This window comes from Gnatocerus cornutus, chromosome 10 (assembly GCF_029298725.1).
Source record: "Gnatocerus cornutus isolate USDA-ARS CGAHR chromosome 10, icGnaCorn1.1, whole genome shotgun sequence".
NCBI lineage: Eukaryota > Metazoa > Arthropoda > Insecta > Coleoptera > Tenebrionidae > Gnatocerus > Gnatocerus cornutus.
The window spans coordinates 2,912,723-2,928,572 of record NC_142242.1 but is presented as its reverse complement, the minus strand read 5'-3'; the positions used below and the strand labels follow the sequence as shown (position 1 = coordinate 2,928,572).

The 15,850-nt window shown below is 37.9% G+C and overlaps 1 protein-coding gene across 1 annotated transcript in view; it reads right to left on the bottom strand.

The window, feature by feature from the left end:
• Positions 1–287: 287 nt before the first annotated feature.
• The window catches only part of LOC148167138 (uncharacterized), a 53,239-nt gene continuing 37,676 nt past the window's right edge, over positions 288–15,850 (bottom strand). Inside the window, exons 2-4 of the mRNA XM_088047717.1 lie at positions 792–1,102; positions 481–738; positions 288–423 (exon numbers count right to left, since the gene is read on the bottom strand). Coding sequence (XP_087903843.1) covers positions 290–423; positions 481–738; positions 792–1,102 — 703 coding nt within the window. The 3' untranslated portion in view covers positions 288–289. The remainder of the gene's footprint in view (positions 424–480; positions 739–791; positions 1,103–15,850) is intronic.

Here is a 15,850-nt window from a genome sequence, read left to right as displayed (position 1 = left end):
TTGCGAGAGCGAGAAGTAATTAGACACAAGAGTCTCTTTGAGTCTTTTAATACTTTTATCACACCAGCGTCGCGCTGAAAAAAAAATCGTAGCACTTAAATTAACGCACTATTTTTATCTACATTGGCTTTTTGCGCAAGTTTTTTTATAAACAAAACTATTTAGAGTGTCGCCGTTCACGCACTCGCGGACACGTCGTGTAATAATTTACAGTATTTTACAGATAAGTGTCAACATGTGTGAACGTGGAACTGGAGACAAGTCCCCGCCCCCGTCCCTGTCTTTTAGCTCACCGCCATCGAATAACTGCTATACAAGCAATGACAACTAGAAAACTCGGAGGACCTGCAGATAACCACACTCCCTTGCTATAGGTCAATTCTTCATTTTTCATCACCTCGTTCGGGTGTTTCTCATACTCATCTGTGTCAAACAAACGAAAAATCAGCGAAACAACCGAATGAACCACCGTCAACTTACTTATTTTCTTCGTCGGTTTCTTCGTGATCGGAGCGTCGGTTCTAGCGATCCATTGCGTCGTTGATGACGATGTTACTTCCATCACTGGTCTACGGATGTCGGGCCAACCCATCGTCGTCGACGACGTCGATGTAAACCTAGTTGTGAAATTATTTTGGCTCAAGTCAGGGGCGCAGCACACTTTGAAAACGATTTTCATGTTATTCGTCGAACAGCGCCCCCCGATTCTTCGATGGAGATCGTCCTTTGATGACGTCGCTAAAACGACGGTGTTACGACCATAAACCCCGAGCTAACTTGATTTTACTTACATATAAAATAGTAATCCTTGCCGGGCAAGAATTCCAGTCCGCCAGGTTGAGGTGTAAAAGGCCTAAATGTGATCGTGAAGTACATCAATTTGTACGGTTTGTCGCATATGGCGATGATTCGAGGGTTTGGGTTTGTGATCCTGCAGGTCTCGTATTCTTCTTTTGACACGTTGTAAATTATATATTTTTCTAAATCGTCTCCGTATGTTCCTGGCGTGTACACCGGACAGATAATATTCACTTGATCGTACTCGAATTGGGCGTTGTCCTTATTTACGTCGATGATGTGGTCTGTGTTGTCGATGCGAAATCTGAAACAAGATGATGTTGCTCAGTACCACAGTGACAACGATTAAAAGACAAAGCTAATAAAGCAAGTCATGGGAGAAAACTTTACTTTCTCTAAAATCGATGAAAAAGATCATTGAACCATTTTTTTACATGACCACCTCGGAGACAGAAGAAGGGAAGGGAACCTCTGTGTTTACATATATTGAAGCTCTCATATTGGAGAATTGAGAATAAATTCTTTGAAAGAATACAATAGAGTTAATATTTTTTTGTAAATAATATGAATGGCATAAATATGTAATGGTATTGTTGTACATAAAAAACAATGATTTGCAGAAAATATATAAAGTGGAGGTATAAAGAAACCCAAGCGTTATAATAATTAAACTAGTTTTAAGAGGTATGAAAAAATACACCTGTGCGAGTGTCGGCTTTCTCATCAAGAGATCACGATGGTTCATCGGTAGGTCGGTAGGTGTCGACTGACGGGGGAGAAAGGAGTAATGGGGGTTTCTACAGAAGGGGGTCTAATAACTACTCCGTCCCGTGGTGAGATATATTGGTAGCCGCCCTTTGCTCTAGCCGCTCTAAATTAATATTGCCAAGCTTCATACGCTGTCGTCAGATCAATGATGTCTCTCGTATTGAAATAGCCCAAAGAAAGAGTTTTTGTTGTAGCGTGATTGCTAACATAGATATACTTAAGTGTTAGTTTAATTAAAGACGTGATCCGTTTCCACACGTAAGGTGCGACACGAAGTGGTGGGTTCCCACGTGTTTAGGGAAACCATAAGTGACGGTGTCTTTGTAGCGTATCGCCGTATCTGACAAATCCAGCTCTATCAACGGTAGACGGAAGAGACTAAGTGCGCTGTTGTCTTTGTATGTTGCTTTAATTTGCCAATTAAGTTTGTACGAATTTCCGGCACAACTTGTATACAATTGTAATTTATCCGGGTATTGATGGGATCGGCCAATGGCAGCGATATTAAAACTAATCTAGAGTTGATTGATGTGGATTACATATTATTTAGCGCAGCGGGTGTATAGCTGCGAGCTGCAGACTACAAAGCTAGGGCCAGGCGGCCGACAGCATCGACAGCATCAACAGAATCAGCAGACCTCCAACCGCTCACCACAGTCGACGTCACACTAGCTTCTTGAGACGCAGCCCTTCGACCTAATCTGACCTCGGATCACCTATCAATCCTTCATACCTTTCAACTCGAGCGGATAAAAACACCACAATCGTACCAGGGATTACATAAAACCAAAACGACCCATCTAAGACGACTATAAATACTATTTATTGCCGAGCTCCACGCTTCTGAACTTGTAATTAAATCATCCAAACTCAAACTAGTTGCTTCAATTTCCACAACAATTTGACGCTACGCTTATTTTTTTAGACTTCGCTGGAAGTTAATCAGATTTTTTTTAAACGACAATGGTGATATCAAACTTGTACAATTAAATGCTAAATATTTTTCTATGTCTGATATTAAAAAGCGACGTTCCAGAACTGGAACTTTATGTATTGCTTTGATAACTAGGTGCTTATAAACAATAACGAACTTCTAATGAAGACTCATTCTTTCTTATTTCTAGCATGGAATCCGACTGTCACACAATCAAAGGAATGTTAGTCTCCAATAACAGAGATATTGGCTTAATAAGAAACGTTCCAAATTAAGGAATATTATGAAACAGAACGAACTACATCCTCAGGGGTGGGTCTAGATGAAACATATTTTTCTTGGCATTCCATAAAATTGAGCATTGGACGTTTCTTAATCATTCTCATACAATAAAGTTATGATTGCCGCTCTGACTCTAGCATTGTTGTCAGACTTAATTAAAAGTGTCTGGTGCTTTCTAGCTAACAAACCGATTTATATTTATCAGCGGATTACATATTACACCGATAATACCAAATATTGCAAATAGCGCAGTCATCAAGAACATCGTTTTTTCATTCTGATCTTCACTGAGGACATAAACAAACATTACGTGATTCATAATGTTCCGTGTGGCAAGAACAGCTGCAAATTTAATATAAGATAAAACAAGTATAATTTTTTATTGTATCAAATTAGTTTACCAAAAATAACGCATTTCACTCACGATCCTGCAAAATGGGATTTATTGTTGTACAATTATTCAATTGAATTTGAAAACTTTCGGAATTATGTCGATTTCATTGTTGTTATTGACTGGGCTAAAATGATAGTCCGTGGTAAAACAAATAAAAATAGCGATGATTTTTTGCTTTGTTGTGGGAAAAACAAGTGGATATTAAAGGATTGTTAATCAGCGAAAATGGGTCGTTGAAGAAAAAGCGAGTATGTAAATAAAGTTTAATTATTTTTTGTGGCGCGCAACGAGAAAACAAAGTGGAATAGTTTGTTCGCTCTAGCAAAAATTGGTTTAATTAAGTGGCGGCTAGAACGGCGGAGCGAGCGCGATTAGAGGTAAAAAAGAGAAGAGGCTTGGATTGAAGGATTTTGTTTCTTGTGCATTTTTATCCTCTAAAGAGGGAGCAGCGGTGTACCAGGACGCGTTGTTACCGTCAAGACTTAATACCATAGATGTATGACTACAAATCGGTTCACTAGTTTTTGAATTAGAAATCTTGGGAAATCCGTAACGTATTAAGAGTCTCTTATTCAGCGTATCAGGGGGGTTGCCTGGCAACGCTATATCGAAACGAGCCTAGTGAGCAACCAAGCATCCAGTTAAAACATGAGATTTGTCAATAATTCTACTTTGATTGAGCCGACATCGTCAACGGGTGTGCTGGAGTAACTTAGTGGCTATGGTGTCCGACGGCGCCGGCTTCCAAGTCGAATCCTGCGCGGCACATTAACTTTAAGCAACCACTTCATAGCGCTATAACTCACTCCTTGGCTCCGCTCCTCCAGTGTCCTCAGCTAGGCTATCTTGTAATCCGAACCGATTACTGAAATTAATGGAGATGTAGAAACGCCCCAGACCTGTCCGAATTCTCGAAGAGCTTTCAACAATTAGGAGCGTCCTTAGACTTACACCAAATCAATCAAATCTAAGTCAATTACAAAATTGCCCTCAAACATTTAATAATTAGGAAAAAGTCGATCCATGTTCCGAACAAAATGACGAGAATAAATTTCCTATCAATCTCTTTTTGTTGGTAAATGAGTAAATGTGTGGCATAAGCCATTTATCTTGTTAAGTAATAAAGGAGAGTGCTTTAATAGCGGGCAGCTATGCGCACAGGAAATCGGCGAAGAAGGCGCCCATCTACCTCCAATTTTCCTTTAGTGTGGAATCTTTTTTTTTAGGGGAATGTTGGGAGTAGTGTGCGTTATCGTAGTCCTTTAGTGGTGGATCTAATATTGCAAATACCGCATATCTGCTGTATGCAAATCGTGTTGGAGTCAAATGCATATTCATGAATAGTATTGGGACATTTCTGACCAACTAAGTAATTTCCTGGAGCTGATAAAAGCATATTAAAGTTCTTGTAGCGTCCGCAAAGTGGAATTATGTTTTTATAAAATTGATGTAGGTCAATTGGTATTTGACAGCGATTGTAGGAGGTTTAATTGATTTATGTAACGGTGACAATTGAAGGTCGTTTGTTGTGTCGTAATAAAGTGTGACTTAATCAGAAAGGGGTGGCCATAGCCGGGTCTGAAGTTTTAATTAGTACATGCAGTAACCTGCTTGTTTTATTGATGGCCGAGGTTTGTATTTGACATATGTCTGATTGTTTAATATCTGTGCCACTGAGGGTATTATTGCTTCAGACTCCGTTCAACGCGATTAATCACATTCGCAAAAACATAGCGAAACCATCGATATTAAATCGCAGCACGTTGACACTACTTGATCGCGAATGGTAATAATTATTAGGCCACGGCCTCGATGCCCGTCATTGTTTCCTGATGTGCTTGAATTAATGGATTATCGCGAGAGGCTGTAGTTCACAATCGCCGTCACTCGAATAGACCGACCGTCCAGAAATCGACGCGGATGACAGCAAAGCGGAAGCATCAAGATCTTTTGTCGGAAGTTTGAGTGAATCACACCGTGATGGGTTACTGCGGTCATCGGTGTCCGTGCGAACAACACTTCACCCGAACGAGAAGTAACTCAAAGAGGTGGCGGTACCAAGCTAGAATCCTTGACCTCACCGCGGAGGAGGGACCGGCACCGGCCGTCGCCCCCGCGAGTCTTCGCCCCGACAACACGAAACGTGTGCTTACTGCCAGGGTGCCTCGGCACTTTGATCGGCGGCTCGATGTCATTCAAAAGTGATCGTTAATTACCGGTAACAAGGCCCGAGTCCCGTTCTTCATTAACACAACAATTAACAACGCGTTAGTTATCCCATAATTGATGGACTGGCCCCGTATGCCCGTCCCATGCTGCTTTCGCAATCTCACACTTTCCTGATACCATATGAAACCTAAATTTACAACGAATCTCTTCTCACTAACACTTGCCGCAACTTAAACCTAACAGGTATTTCAAACAAAATAAGCCAACTCATCCTCCACATATTATGATCACTTTAATACAAGAACCTTGTTTGTCTTCATGCTGCCAGGACGAATGCTTTTCTTACTATCGTCTAAGAATGTTTTCGATAATATAAGAATGTTAAACGGTAATTTCATCCATGACCTAATGACGCATCAAATACTGCCCTTCCAGACGATATTACTAATCTACAAACTTCATCTTCATTCCTTACAAATTTATAGCCCTCCTCTTAATTGTCATCTTAATATGGCACAATTTCATATTTATAATTAAATACCAAACCAAAATAGACGGACATTTTAATCGTTCTTTGATGTAGGGCATCATCAACGTCATTTCTTATGAAGCTGACCTGTCATATTGCTTCTATATTGTTGATACGACTTTTTTATTTTTCACTCACATTTCTTATTAGATTTTTCAGAGAAATTTCCACGTAGAATTTAAAACGTTTTTATTTCGTTCAGTTTTCTCGAGAGCGAAATTGTCGTTTTTACATAAAACATATAAACATTATAATTGAAAAGAATGAGAGGTTAAAGAAGGTAATCAGCCAAGTTTTCTTCCTCGAACCGAAAGCTAATTTTTTAATTCACGTAAATGGCAGAACGTAGTGATCCAATTTTCCATCGCGTTTTTGGAAGCGGCTTAAGATAATGTATTCTCTTGATAAAAGAATCTAAACAGTCTTGGATGGATTTGCGTACGTTTTTCGTTTACCTGAGTTGAAACGATTCGATTTAATGTGGTATAACTTACAGAGTAAATATAATTTACTTCACTAGTTTAGTATTATAATTTTGTGAAGAATGATGATCGATAAAGGGATGGTAGGAAGCGTCACCTGCCCTTGAATAGTGTTTGTTGATCGTTCATGGATTATTCATAATGTAAAACTGGAAAAGTTAGATTTCGTGCAAAGTATGATATGAGGGATGTGTTTATTTAGAAGGGTCAAAGTTGCGGTAAAATTTAATACCAGTACCAAGAGTAGCATAAAAATTAGCGAGGATGTTGGCCATTATGAACTCTTGATAAACCGTAGTTATCAGGTTACTCGAGAAACACAGACCCGAGGCTTCCCTTTGCTTCATAGTACAATAGAACTACAAAAGGATATCGCAAGTTCAGATCGTCTTCAATGCCGACGAGTACGACATGGCATTAATTTTGCAATTTCACACAATAAGTTGAAGTTCAGCGGTGAGCTCTCATTACTCGTCGGTCCTTACGCATTACGATGTACAAATATAAAGTCGAAAGAATAGAAAAGCAAACATGATTAATTAACGCGTCCGTGGCGCTATAATGAGTGAAGATGTCGAGGGTCGAGGGATGAATAAAACGCATAGTGCTCGACACTCTTCACAATATCATCTTTCATGCGAAAGGTGTGATCGGCATCGGTGCTACACTACGACACTTCGTCATTCACACTTGGCACTCGGTGTTTGCTTTCCTCTCTCCATCATCAAACTCGCTAAACCGAGACAAAGCACACAGATCGGTGCATTGCATCAGGACTCGGGGGTTCCGGTTACAACCACCACAATGGCCGGAGCGGCCGGAGTGAGAAAGAACAAATGAATATGTACACGCACGCATTCAAACGGCTTTGCCTGGTGCCTGAGTGACGTGTGAATACCGAACACCGGAGATGTGTAGCCGGCGGGCGGTAAGCAACGCAATGCACTAACTTCACTTTGCTGAATGCCAAGGCAAATAACACATCCAAAAGACAGGCAAGTTGTCCCCGTATTTGTCACTTAACAGCCGAAAATCTCGGGATTTTGCTAAGCGGCGAGCACCGACCGGTTCTGCAGAGAAAAAATCTCCTGAGGATGCTTGTACGGGAATATCGGAGCCGATATCTCTCGCTTCCCGTGGACGATATCTTATAAAGCCATTTGTTGTGTAAAATAAAATCCACACACTATAAAAGACAATTGACACATATATAAATGTCACTGGCCCTATTCAATTCGATATCTGATGCCGATATCTAAACGCACATACACATTATGAAAGTACGGACACAGGAATCTTGATCGGTAATATCGGCATCCGCGTTGCCGTCTTTTTAGCATCTCAGTCACTATCTTACCGTTAAATTCAACAAGTGGAAAACAAGTTTGGTTTCAGAGCATCAGGCCATTTTACCACGTGTGCCACCATAAATTTTAAAACACCCACAAATACCTGCCACGCCACAACTTTATAAACTCCCCGACCCTCTTCGTCTTCCCAACGATCACTTTAACCCGTAAATAAAAAAAATCCATACCAAGATAATCTCGAAATTGTTGCGGCTAATTTATCATTTTGCCCGAAATTAAAAATATGCTAAATCTTTACACTCATTAACCCTGAAACGGGTTGTCAACTTTACATCTCGTCCAACAATTCCTTAATCAACGTCATTTGTTGCCCTGTCCTTCTGACTTTTCAACAGGAAAAAATTAAGTTGCAACGAACTAGCTTCTTCCCATATGTGTCCATTTAGGAATGTAGCCATTTATTAAAATGTCCGTCTTCGGGGCAACTAACTGGATTTATAGTTGGCAGTGTATGTGGAAGAGTTGGAATTGTCTTTAGTATCTAGAATCAAGCTCCTCAGTTTGCCGATAGAGTTGTTTCATATGCATTACCAACGTTACGTCGTGGTTACCGTTGTTAACTTCGTTTACGTCACTAGCAATTTTATCTTCCCACCGCATTTTATCTCCGGGTAAATAATTAAGCTTCTCTACATAATACAAAATATGAATAAGCATATATAGACTTGCGGTTTCTGCAACGAGCTTTTTACAATCTGTCATCGAAATGTCATGCTGAGCAACTCTCAGACTTCTGAATCTTCCCGTCCCCCCATATAATGGGAAACGGAACACTCTTTCATTACCATCAGTTAATCATCCAAGCACATTCAGAATGACTGTGCGCTCTTATTGAGATTTCTGATGTATAATATCATCCAATTACTTAGTGTTTTGTAATATCAAGGATATCTTCAAATGGGTCCATAGCGATCACTCTCAAAACCCTAATTAATACCACCAAAAAACACGAACTCTGCAAACAATGCAAAAAACACACGCAATTAAATCCTTGATTACTATTTACCAACACCAACACCTTCAACTTTGCTAAATTTAGATGCTAATAACCCGAATCTTAATTTTCGGGCTATATAGTTGTGGTTATAAATTTTCTTTCAGAGATGTAATCATAATAATTACCAGTAACGAGAGGAAGATAAAGAATGCTTTATATCCTATAACCTCACACAATTTCGTTTTAATAAAGCACAGTAAAAGTGAAAAATAAGATTTTGTTTGATAAACTTAAAGATCGTCTTATGATTGACCTATTTATCTGACACTCTATCTATAGATCCATGACTATATGTTAATAACCCCGATCGTGAGTGCCATACGTGATTTTGCAAAAATTTATCGTCTCTAAAATGTCGAATACCAAGTGAATGTTGAATGCTATGACTAATGCAAAATATTTGTCGACATTAATCGCAAACAACGAGTGTCAAAACAAATTTCCGGATGATCTGTCAAGTTTGAACTGGGTTCTATTATAAAATCTAATTATGTACGGTGAAACAAAGGGAAAAAATGGCAAATGGAAGTGACACGTCTGATCATTTTATTATTCCAGAGCGTAAGGAGAAGTTCTATAAATACATACTGCCGCTAACAAGTCATTAAACGGAACCTTTAAATAGTAGAGCCGTCACAATTTGAAATATTTGACGTCTTAGTTACCTTCTATCTCTAAGACCAAGTGTTTGCAATTATTTTACGCCTTCGAAACTTATGTTGTTTCGCTTTATGTCTTTATTATCTCCTTCATGTTCGTGGGTTAAACCGCGCGATAAACTATTATTATATTAATGACTTTAAACCGCACTTCATTGTGACTATGTTATCTAAAATTAAAGGTACAACTAATGGGGATGGCGAAAGCGCGTAGTGCGAATTAGCACTTAGGCACTATATTATAGTAACGTATTAAATCTCTTAAGATAAATAGTTCCCGATCAGTTTCTAATTTGCTTTATGTCTCTGGCGAGACGCATTAGAGCTTGAATGGATTCTGTCATTGAATTTCTGGAAACAATGCAACAATGAAGGTGCGAAACACAGAAATAACAATAAATAGACGAGTAGGTACAAAGGATTAGATGTAAATTACGTTTCGATCTTGGGGATGTTATTAATTTGTGGGCGAATATGTCAGGATGGTCGTTGTCGTCGAGTCCTGACCTGAATAATGTACGGGGAACGGGGCTGGTACTGGATTGGGACCGGATTCTCGTCGATCCCAGTCAGAGAAGAATTCCCGCAGTCTCGATACGAAGTAGACACAGAGAATACACGAATACGAAGAACGTGCAGTGTGCAGTATTGTGCACGTTGATAGCCATACGTATGTCCGGTCGATGCCCTTCAGATAATAAGTTGCAGTTTTACACGGCCACTTCACTACCTACGCCGAGAAAACTCCACCGAATATGTTTTTGATTACATTCTCAAAACGGGTTGAACTTATCTACCGATATAAAGTATCTGCATTAAGGTGTTCTTCGTGGCCGGCGGCGGTCGAGATGTCTCTGACCGTGCTCTTGTTCTCACCTAACTGCTTCCTTTTCTTCCTCGCATCCTCACAACGGGACCTCGCAAACCCTGAGGTCACTCCATATAAAATTCTTTAATTTCACGTACTCATACGTTTCAACACCGCCTGAATTATTAATTCCTCTAATTAACCTTCTATCGCTTTGCTCTCCTCGACGGATAATTATAGATTAAATTCTAACATTTGCTCTTTGACCCTTCTTCAATAAATTGTTTCGTCATTTTTACACAACTACGACCGTTATACCAACTGCAAATTAAAACCACTTAAAAGGCATTGCCATTTTATTTTTCATTAATTACCCAAGCGCATGCACACGCTGCATATAATTTATCATAAGGAGTTGCGACTTTCCACAAATGAACTTTATGCACCCACAATCCGAAAGCCGAAATCAATTCATTACTAAACTGCCACGACCACGACACAATCCTTATTTAGCAAGTGAGCTCCGAGAGACCCAGATACTATCATGACTCACAAATTCAGGACTATCCCTTAATTGTTGCTTATGTACCGTTTCTATGGCGAAATAGGATTTTGACTTTAATCCAGGCTAAGATGAAACTCAACATCATCACCAAAGCGGATCTCGTTAACCTTTCCATGTTGTTTGTTACGACGGCCGATCTCTAATTTCACTAAAGACCCACTCTATTTAAACTTTAAACCCTCCAAAAACACCAAAAATCGCATTTGCTCCCTGTCAATTAAGCACAAATAAACATCTTTAAAGATAAATAATATACGTAAACAAATATAACACTGGAAATTTATAATTTATACTTGAAAAGGTAATTAAATAAGCTTTTCAACGAACTATAGAAGTCGCCAGGAGACTTGAACATGAGATCAAAAATACCATGAAAGTATTGATCCTAGTCATGAGTTTTATAGATCGTTGGAAAGTTTTTCCAGAACACTGTCGAACAGTTCTATAACTTTGCGAGTTTTGAAGAAAAGCTGAAGAAATTTTGTACAATTGATCTTTGGTTCCAAACTAAGTGTAATTTACAAAGATAATCCAGATCCAAAATAAGAGCGTCATCATTAACAAATAACCCAGCTTCGTTTTAGTCTCCTGTTTTATTTGTAGCTACTAATAATAACACCAAACAATTCAGAGTGTGTATCTCACTTTTGTGTACCGAACAAGATTGAAAGTGCAATCCAGTGATTGATAATTCACAACCGAGAGCGAGGATAACATTAAAAGATTTACACCCTTAATGTACACCCCTTGTTTTAGAACGAGAACAAATTCATTAAAATTAAACGCTCAGTTTTGAGAATATCCAACTTTAGGCCAGGATAAAGCCTAGCTTTACTTATTTTAATCACTGCGCGGATTTTAGGCGTCCATTCAGCTGTTACCTCTGATAAGACTTCGAGATGTTTGAGGTCTTTCAATAATGGACTCGCATTTTTCTCCGTATTTGTGATTGTAAGAGTGTAGGAGAATAAGAAAACGTCAATATTTGTTTCTGATGATGATATCCCTTTTCGAACAAGATTCTTCTCTGGAGAGCATTTTTCGGTATGCGAATTTTCTGACTAGACCCACGTTTCAAATGTGCTTTAAGCGATAAAAGATTTGCTAGTAAACATCTGCCGCTTCGCGGACAAATACTCGATTTAATTGTTTAATCAAGAGGCAACCGACTTTAATAAATTAAGTTGATGTGTAAGACACTTAATGAACTTCAAAATGTATGACATGCTTTACAATATAGTAATCATAGCGTTTATTCAACTCATTAGCACATTAAATGTGATAGTAATTTGAGTGCTAAATAATCTCAATTGTCGGTACTTTATGACGTGTACTCACAATGCGAAAGGAATGAAAAGGATTTCGAGGATTTTTCCACACATCAAAAGACTGCAACAAAAAGTATAATATGCAACTGGGCGATAAACCGTGGATGTTAATTTAGTCGGTTTGCATATTTTACGTTTTATAGGTTTCCAGGAACCGAGGGACATAATTTAATAAAAGTCAATATGGAGTTTACAGGGAAGTAACTATATAAATTGGTAATGTTAAACTGTTTGCACTGGGCTGTTGCAAACCGTAAACAAACGGTTTAACACCATAACGAAACCAATAAAGTAAATCAATACTAGTTTCCTGACTTTGAGTGTAATATTGCGTGTTTAGCAGTCCGGCCATTCCAAAATTCATTTCCGACCTGCACTTTTAATTCAGCACAGTATAGTGATTTATTTAAACGAAACGAATTCATGGAACATCAAAATTTATTATTTTTAAAACTACTGTCAATATAGGATTATTACAAAAAAAAAATAATTACAGTGAACCATGGTCATGATTTATTATTGCAAAAACTGATTTTGCTTGATCCATCCTCAAGCCCCAAAACAATAAACTCAAAACTCATCAAAAATTAAACTTACGTAGGTTTCCCAAAAGCAATATACTTTAACCCACCTCGAGTTTTAAAACTCACAAGACAGCAGGTGAATGTCATAAACCAGAAACAATCGTTTTGGAGGCAGCTTGCTAATGGATCGAGGTGTGATTACAGTGAAATGAACAGATCTTGTAGTTGTTCGAAACCTATCTGTAACGGCACATTGATACATCGATGAAGGTGTTAAAAACTTCATACACATCTTTATGGAGATGACTTTTGATTAGAGTTGTTATTTATGTTAATCACACTCCGCCCAAACGTCGCCAATATTAAACAATTCAACCACTATACAGAGTGTTTGGATTCAACACAATCTCGACTATTTCCTTTGATTAATTATTATTGATTTCTTTCACAACTATTACTAAACTTACCACTTTCAACACAGTTTTATGGTTTTGAGATAAAGTATCGTCTTTTATGTAGGTGATGCAATGATAAACTCCACGCAAGTTTTCTTCGGCTTGAGGATTTTGACCCAAAATATTGAAGCTTTCTTAGATAAACTACACATGTTATTATATTAAACTTAGAAATAATTGTCTCGCGGAGCATTAATTCACGTTCGTAATGGTAAAATTAAAGCTAATCATTGGAATTAATTAAGTCAATTAATTAGAATAAAGGGTTTTCTCAGTTCGTGTCTGCATGAAGTCGCGACGTACGCTTTACCAAAACAACAAACAAATCACGTCGAATAAAACATTTCTGTTTTAGGATGATGACACCGTAAAAGCATAAAGGCCAAAGATTTCACAAATTTTATTAGAGAGTTTATAGACGCTTCTGCCATGCGGGTGCAGTCGAGTTTATAATCGCAATTTACGTTTAACCAGATTTCGATTTTATGCATTTACCGTTACAATCCAATACAGCAAAACTCGGTTTGTTCAGAGAAATTCCAAGGATGTTGATAGTACTTAGGTATCAAAGTAGAAAAATTGATACAAGCCTTTTGAAATAAAATGTCGACGAGGACCTCTCGTCGGTCGTATTAATCCCGTGTAGAGCCAATAAATACCGGTGATATTAAATTTTTTATGACCACAATCGTAGACTTTTCAAAAGGACTTGTTAAATTTCCTTTTATTATTTTTTTGAAAGAGTGAATCACGACCACGATAAAACTTTTTACCTGTACTGTTCATACTTTTGTCGGATTTTTTCTTGTCCTCCTAAATTCCATCGTGTAGTAAAATTTACAGTAGGTTAAAAATAAGGACGTGCAGGTAAGAGATCTTTTTTAATTTATGGTTCTTTTGAAAATGATGTTAACAGCTTTTATCGTAGTAAGCGACAGACCCCGCTGGATCACAAAGCCCACGGAAAAATTTCAAACATCTTCACAAATAAGAAACGTAAGAAGTTTGCAGGTTAAACCTATCAAATATTTGTGGAACTGTTGGACGTCCTGTTTGGGATTTATAATTAGTAGAATTATTTACACAAGTGTCGGAATTTCCGGTTATGAATAAATATTGGGATTATGTGCAGTTTTCGACATTGTTTTGGGATGAAACATAGTGGACTAAATGATTTGGGATAACTGAGGCGTTTGCAATCCATCTTGACAGGGTGTAACGAACCGTATAAAAATCGACGGCCAATACCCAATATTTTCATCGCAAATTCTTAGATGGTTTCAGTGATAGATGTTGAACATTTCCTTGACGTAAATAACTGCCAAACAACACGTTTCCGTCGGCTTTCATATCATCACCAAAATTGAATTCTGGTTTACGATTTCAGAGGGGTAGTCAAGATGTTGAAAGTTTTCGATTTTAATTGGGGTACCTAGTCAAGTTTCGTGTATTTATTTTCTATTTAATTAATGGAGTACGGCGACTTCAAAGGTTTTGAGTATCAATGAGTTTATTTTAAAATTAGTTGAGTAAACTAATTATAGCACTTCTTCCTTCGTCTAAATTGCATCACTTTATGTAAATTTTTCGACTTGCTTCGAAATTGGACAATGACCAGTTGTTGCCCGGTAAATAAAGGTGTGTTAAAGTCGCGATTCTTGTTTAACGCGTCATCGCTGTTCGTCATAAAACCACGACATTATATCGCGATAATAAGGCATTAAACAAAGTGCCACAGTTCTCGATCAGCCACAATTAATTAACATGGAAAATTTAATATAGGCATGTAATTGTGTGAATTTTAATTGGAAATTGCTCTTGTATCAGCAGTTCCATTATAGTTAACATGCATAGCTAAGATAACAGAAGCAATACCTGCAACAGATCTATCACGAAACAATTTTCTACTCTTGTTACACATTTTCGTAACATAAATAACCGAAGAAATTGAACAGAAAATAAGCGAATCTTTATGCATGTACGAATTCTGATAGAAGTGCCACGAAATACGAAAATCGAGCACCTTTTAAAGGGGAACCAAAAAATACCAACTTAATGTGCCAGATGGCGGCATTAAAACGCCAGAAGCGACAAGAGAACGGAATCACGTGGCTTACAACAATAAACATGTGCCACCATTCGATGTAAAGGCGGTAATACTTTGATTACAACCCAAAATTGAACGCCTTTGTTTTAACGTAATGAGCCTCTAGTTACATCACTTTATTCCTGCCCTCACAAATAATTCGCGTCGACTCTAATTGCACTGTTATTACACTTCCACTTTCAGAATAATGAAAAATCCGATGCCACTAACGACTTGGCGAGATTTTAACACAAAACCACAAAAGGTTAGAAGCTGAACCGTTTGTAACGCTTTCCAGAATGCCGACAAAATAAAAAATCTTGAATATTTCGCGACTCCATTAAAATATCTGTAAAAAAGTATCTACAGCTGTAGCGAATTCTTACATCATCTACTCAGATTTCAGGAATAAAATTCATTTCCTGTAAACATTGCGGCCACGTAATTAGTCCGTTTATGAAACAATTTGTTTGAGAAACATTCGTAAGATAACAAACACATCTATAATGTCCGAAAGTTAATTTAAACAAGTTCTAAATTTATTTTTAAGGCTTTCATGTCCACTATTGTAGATTTAGTATCAGATTTTTACGTTTTCACATTCAGCGCTCCGAAATATAATACCTGACCAGACAAATAACTAGGACCATTATCAAAATTTATTTCGGTTTTAGTAAGATTTTATCAATTTGGGTGAACAAC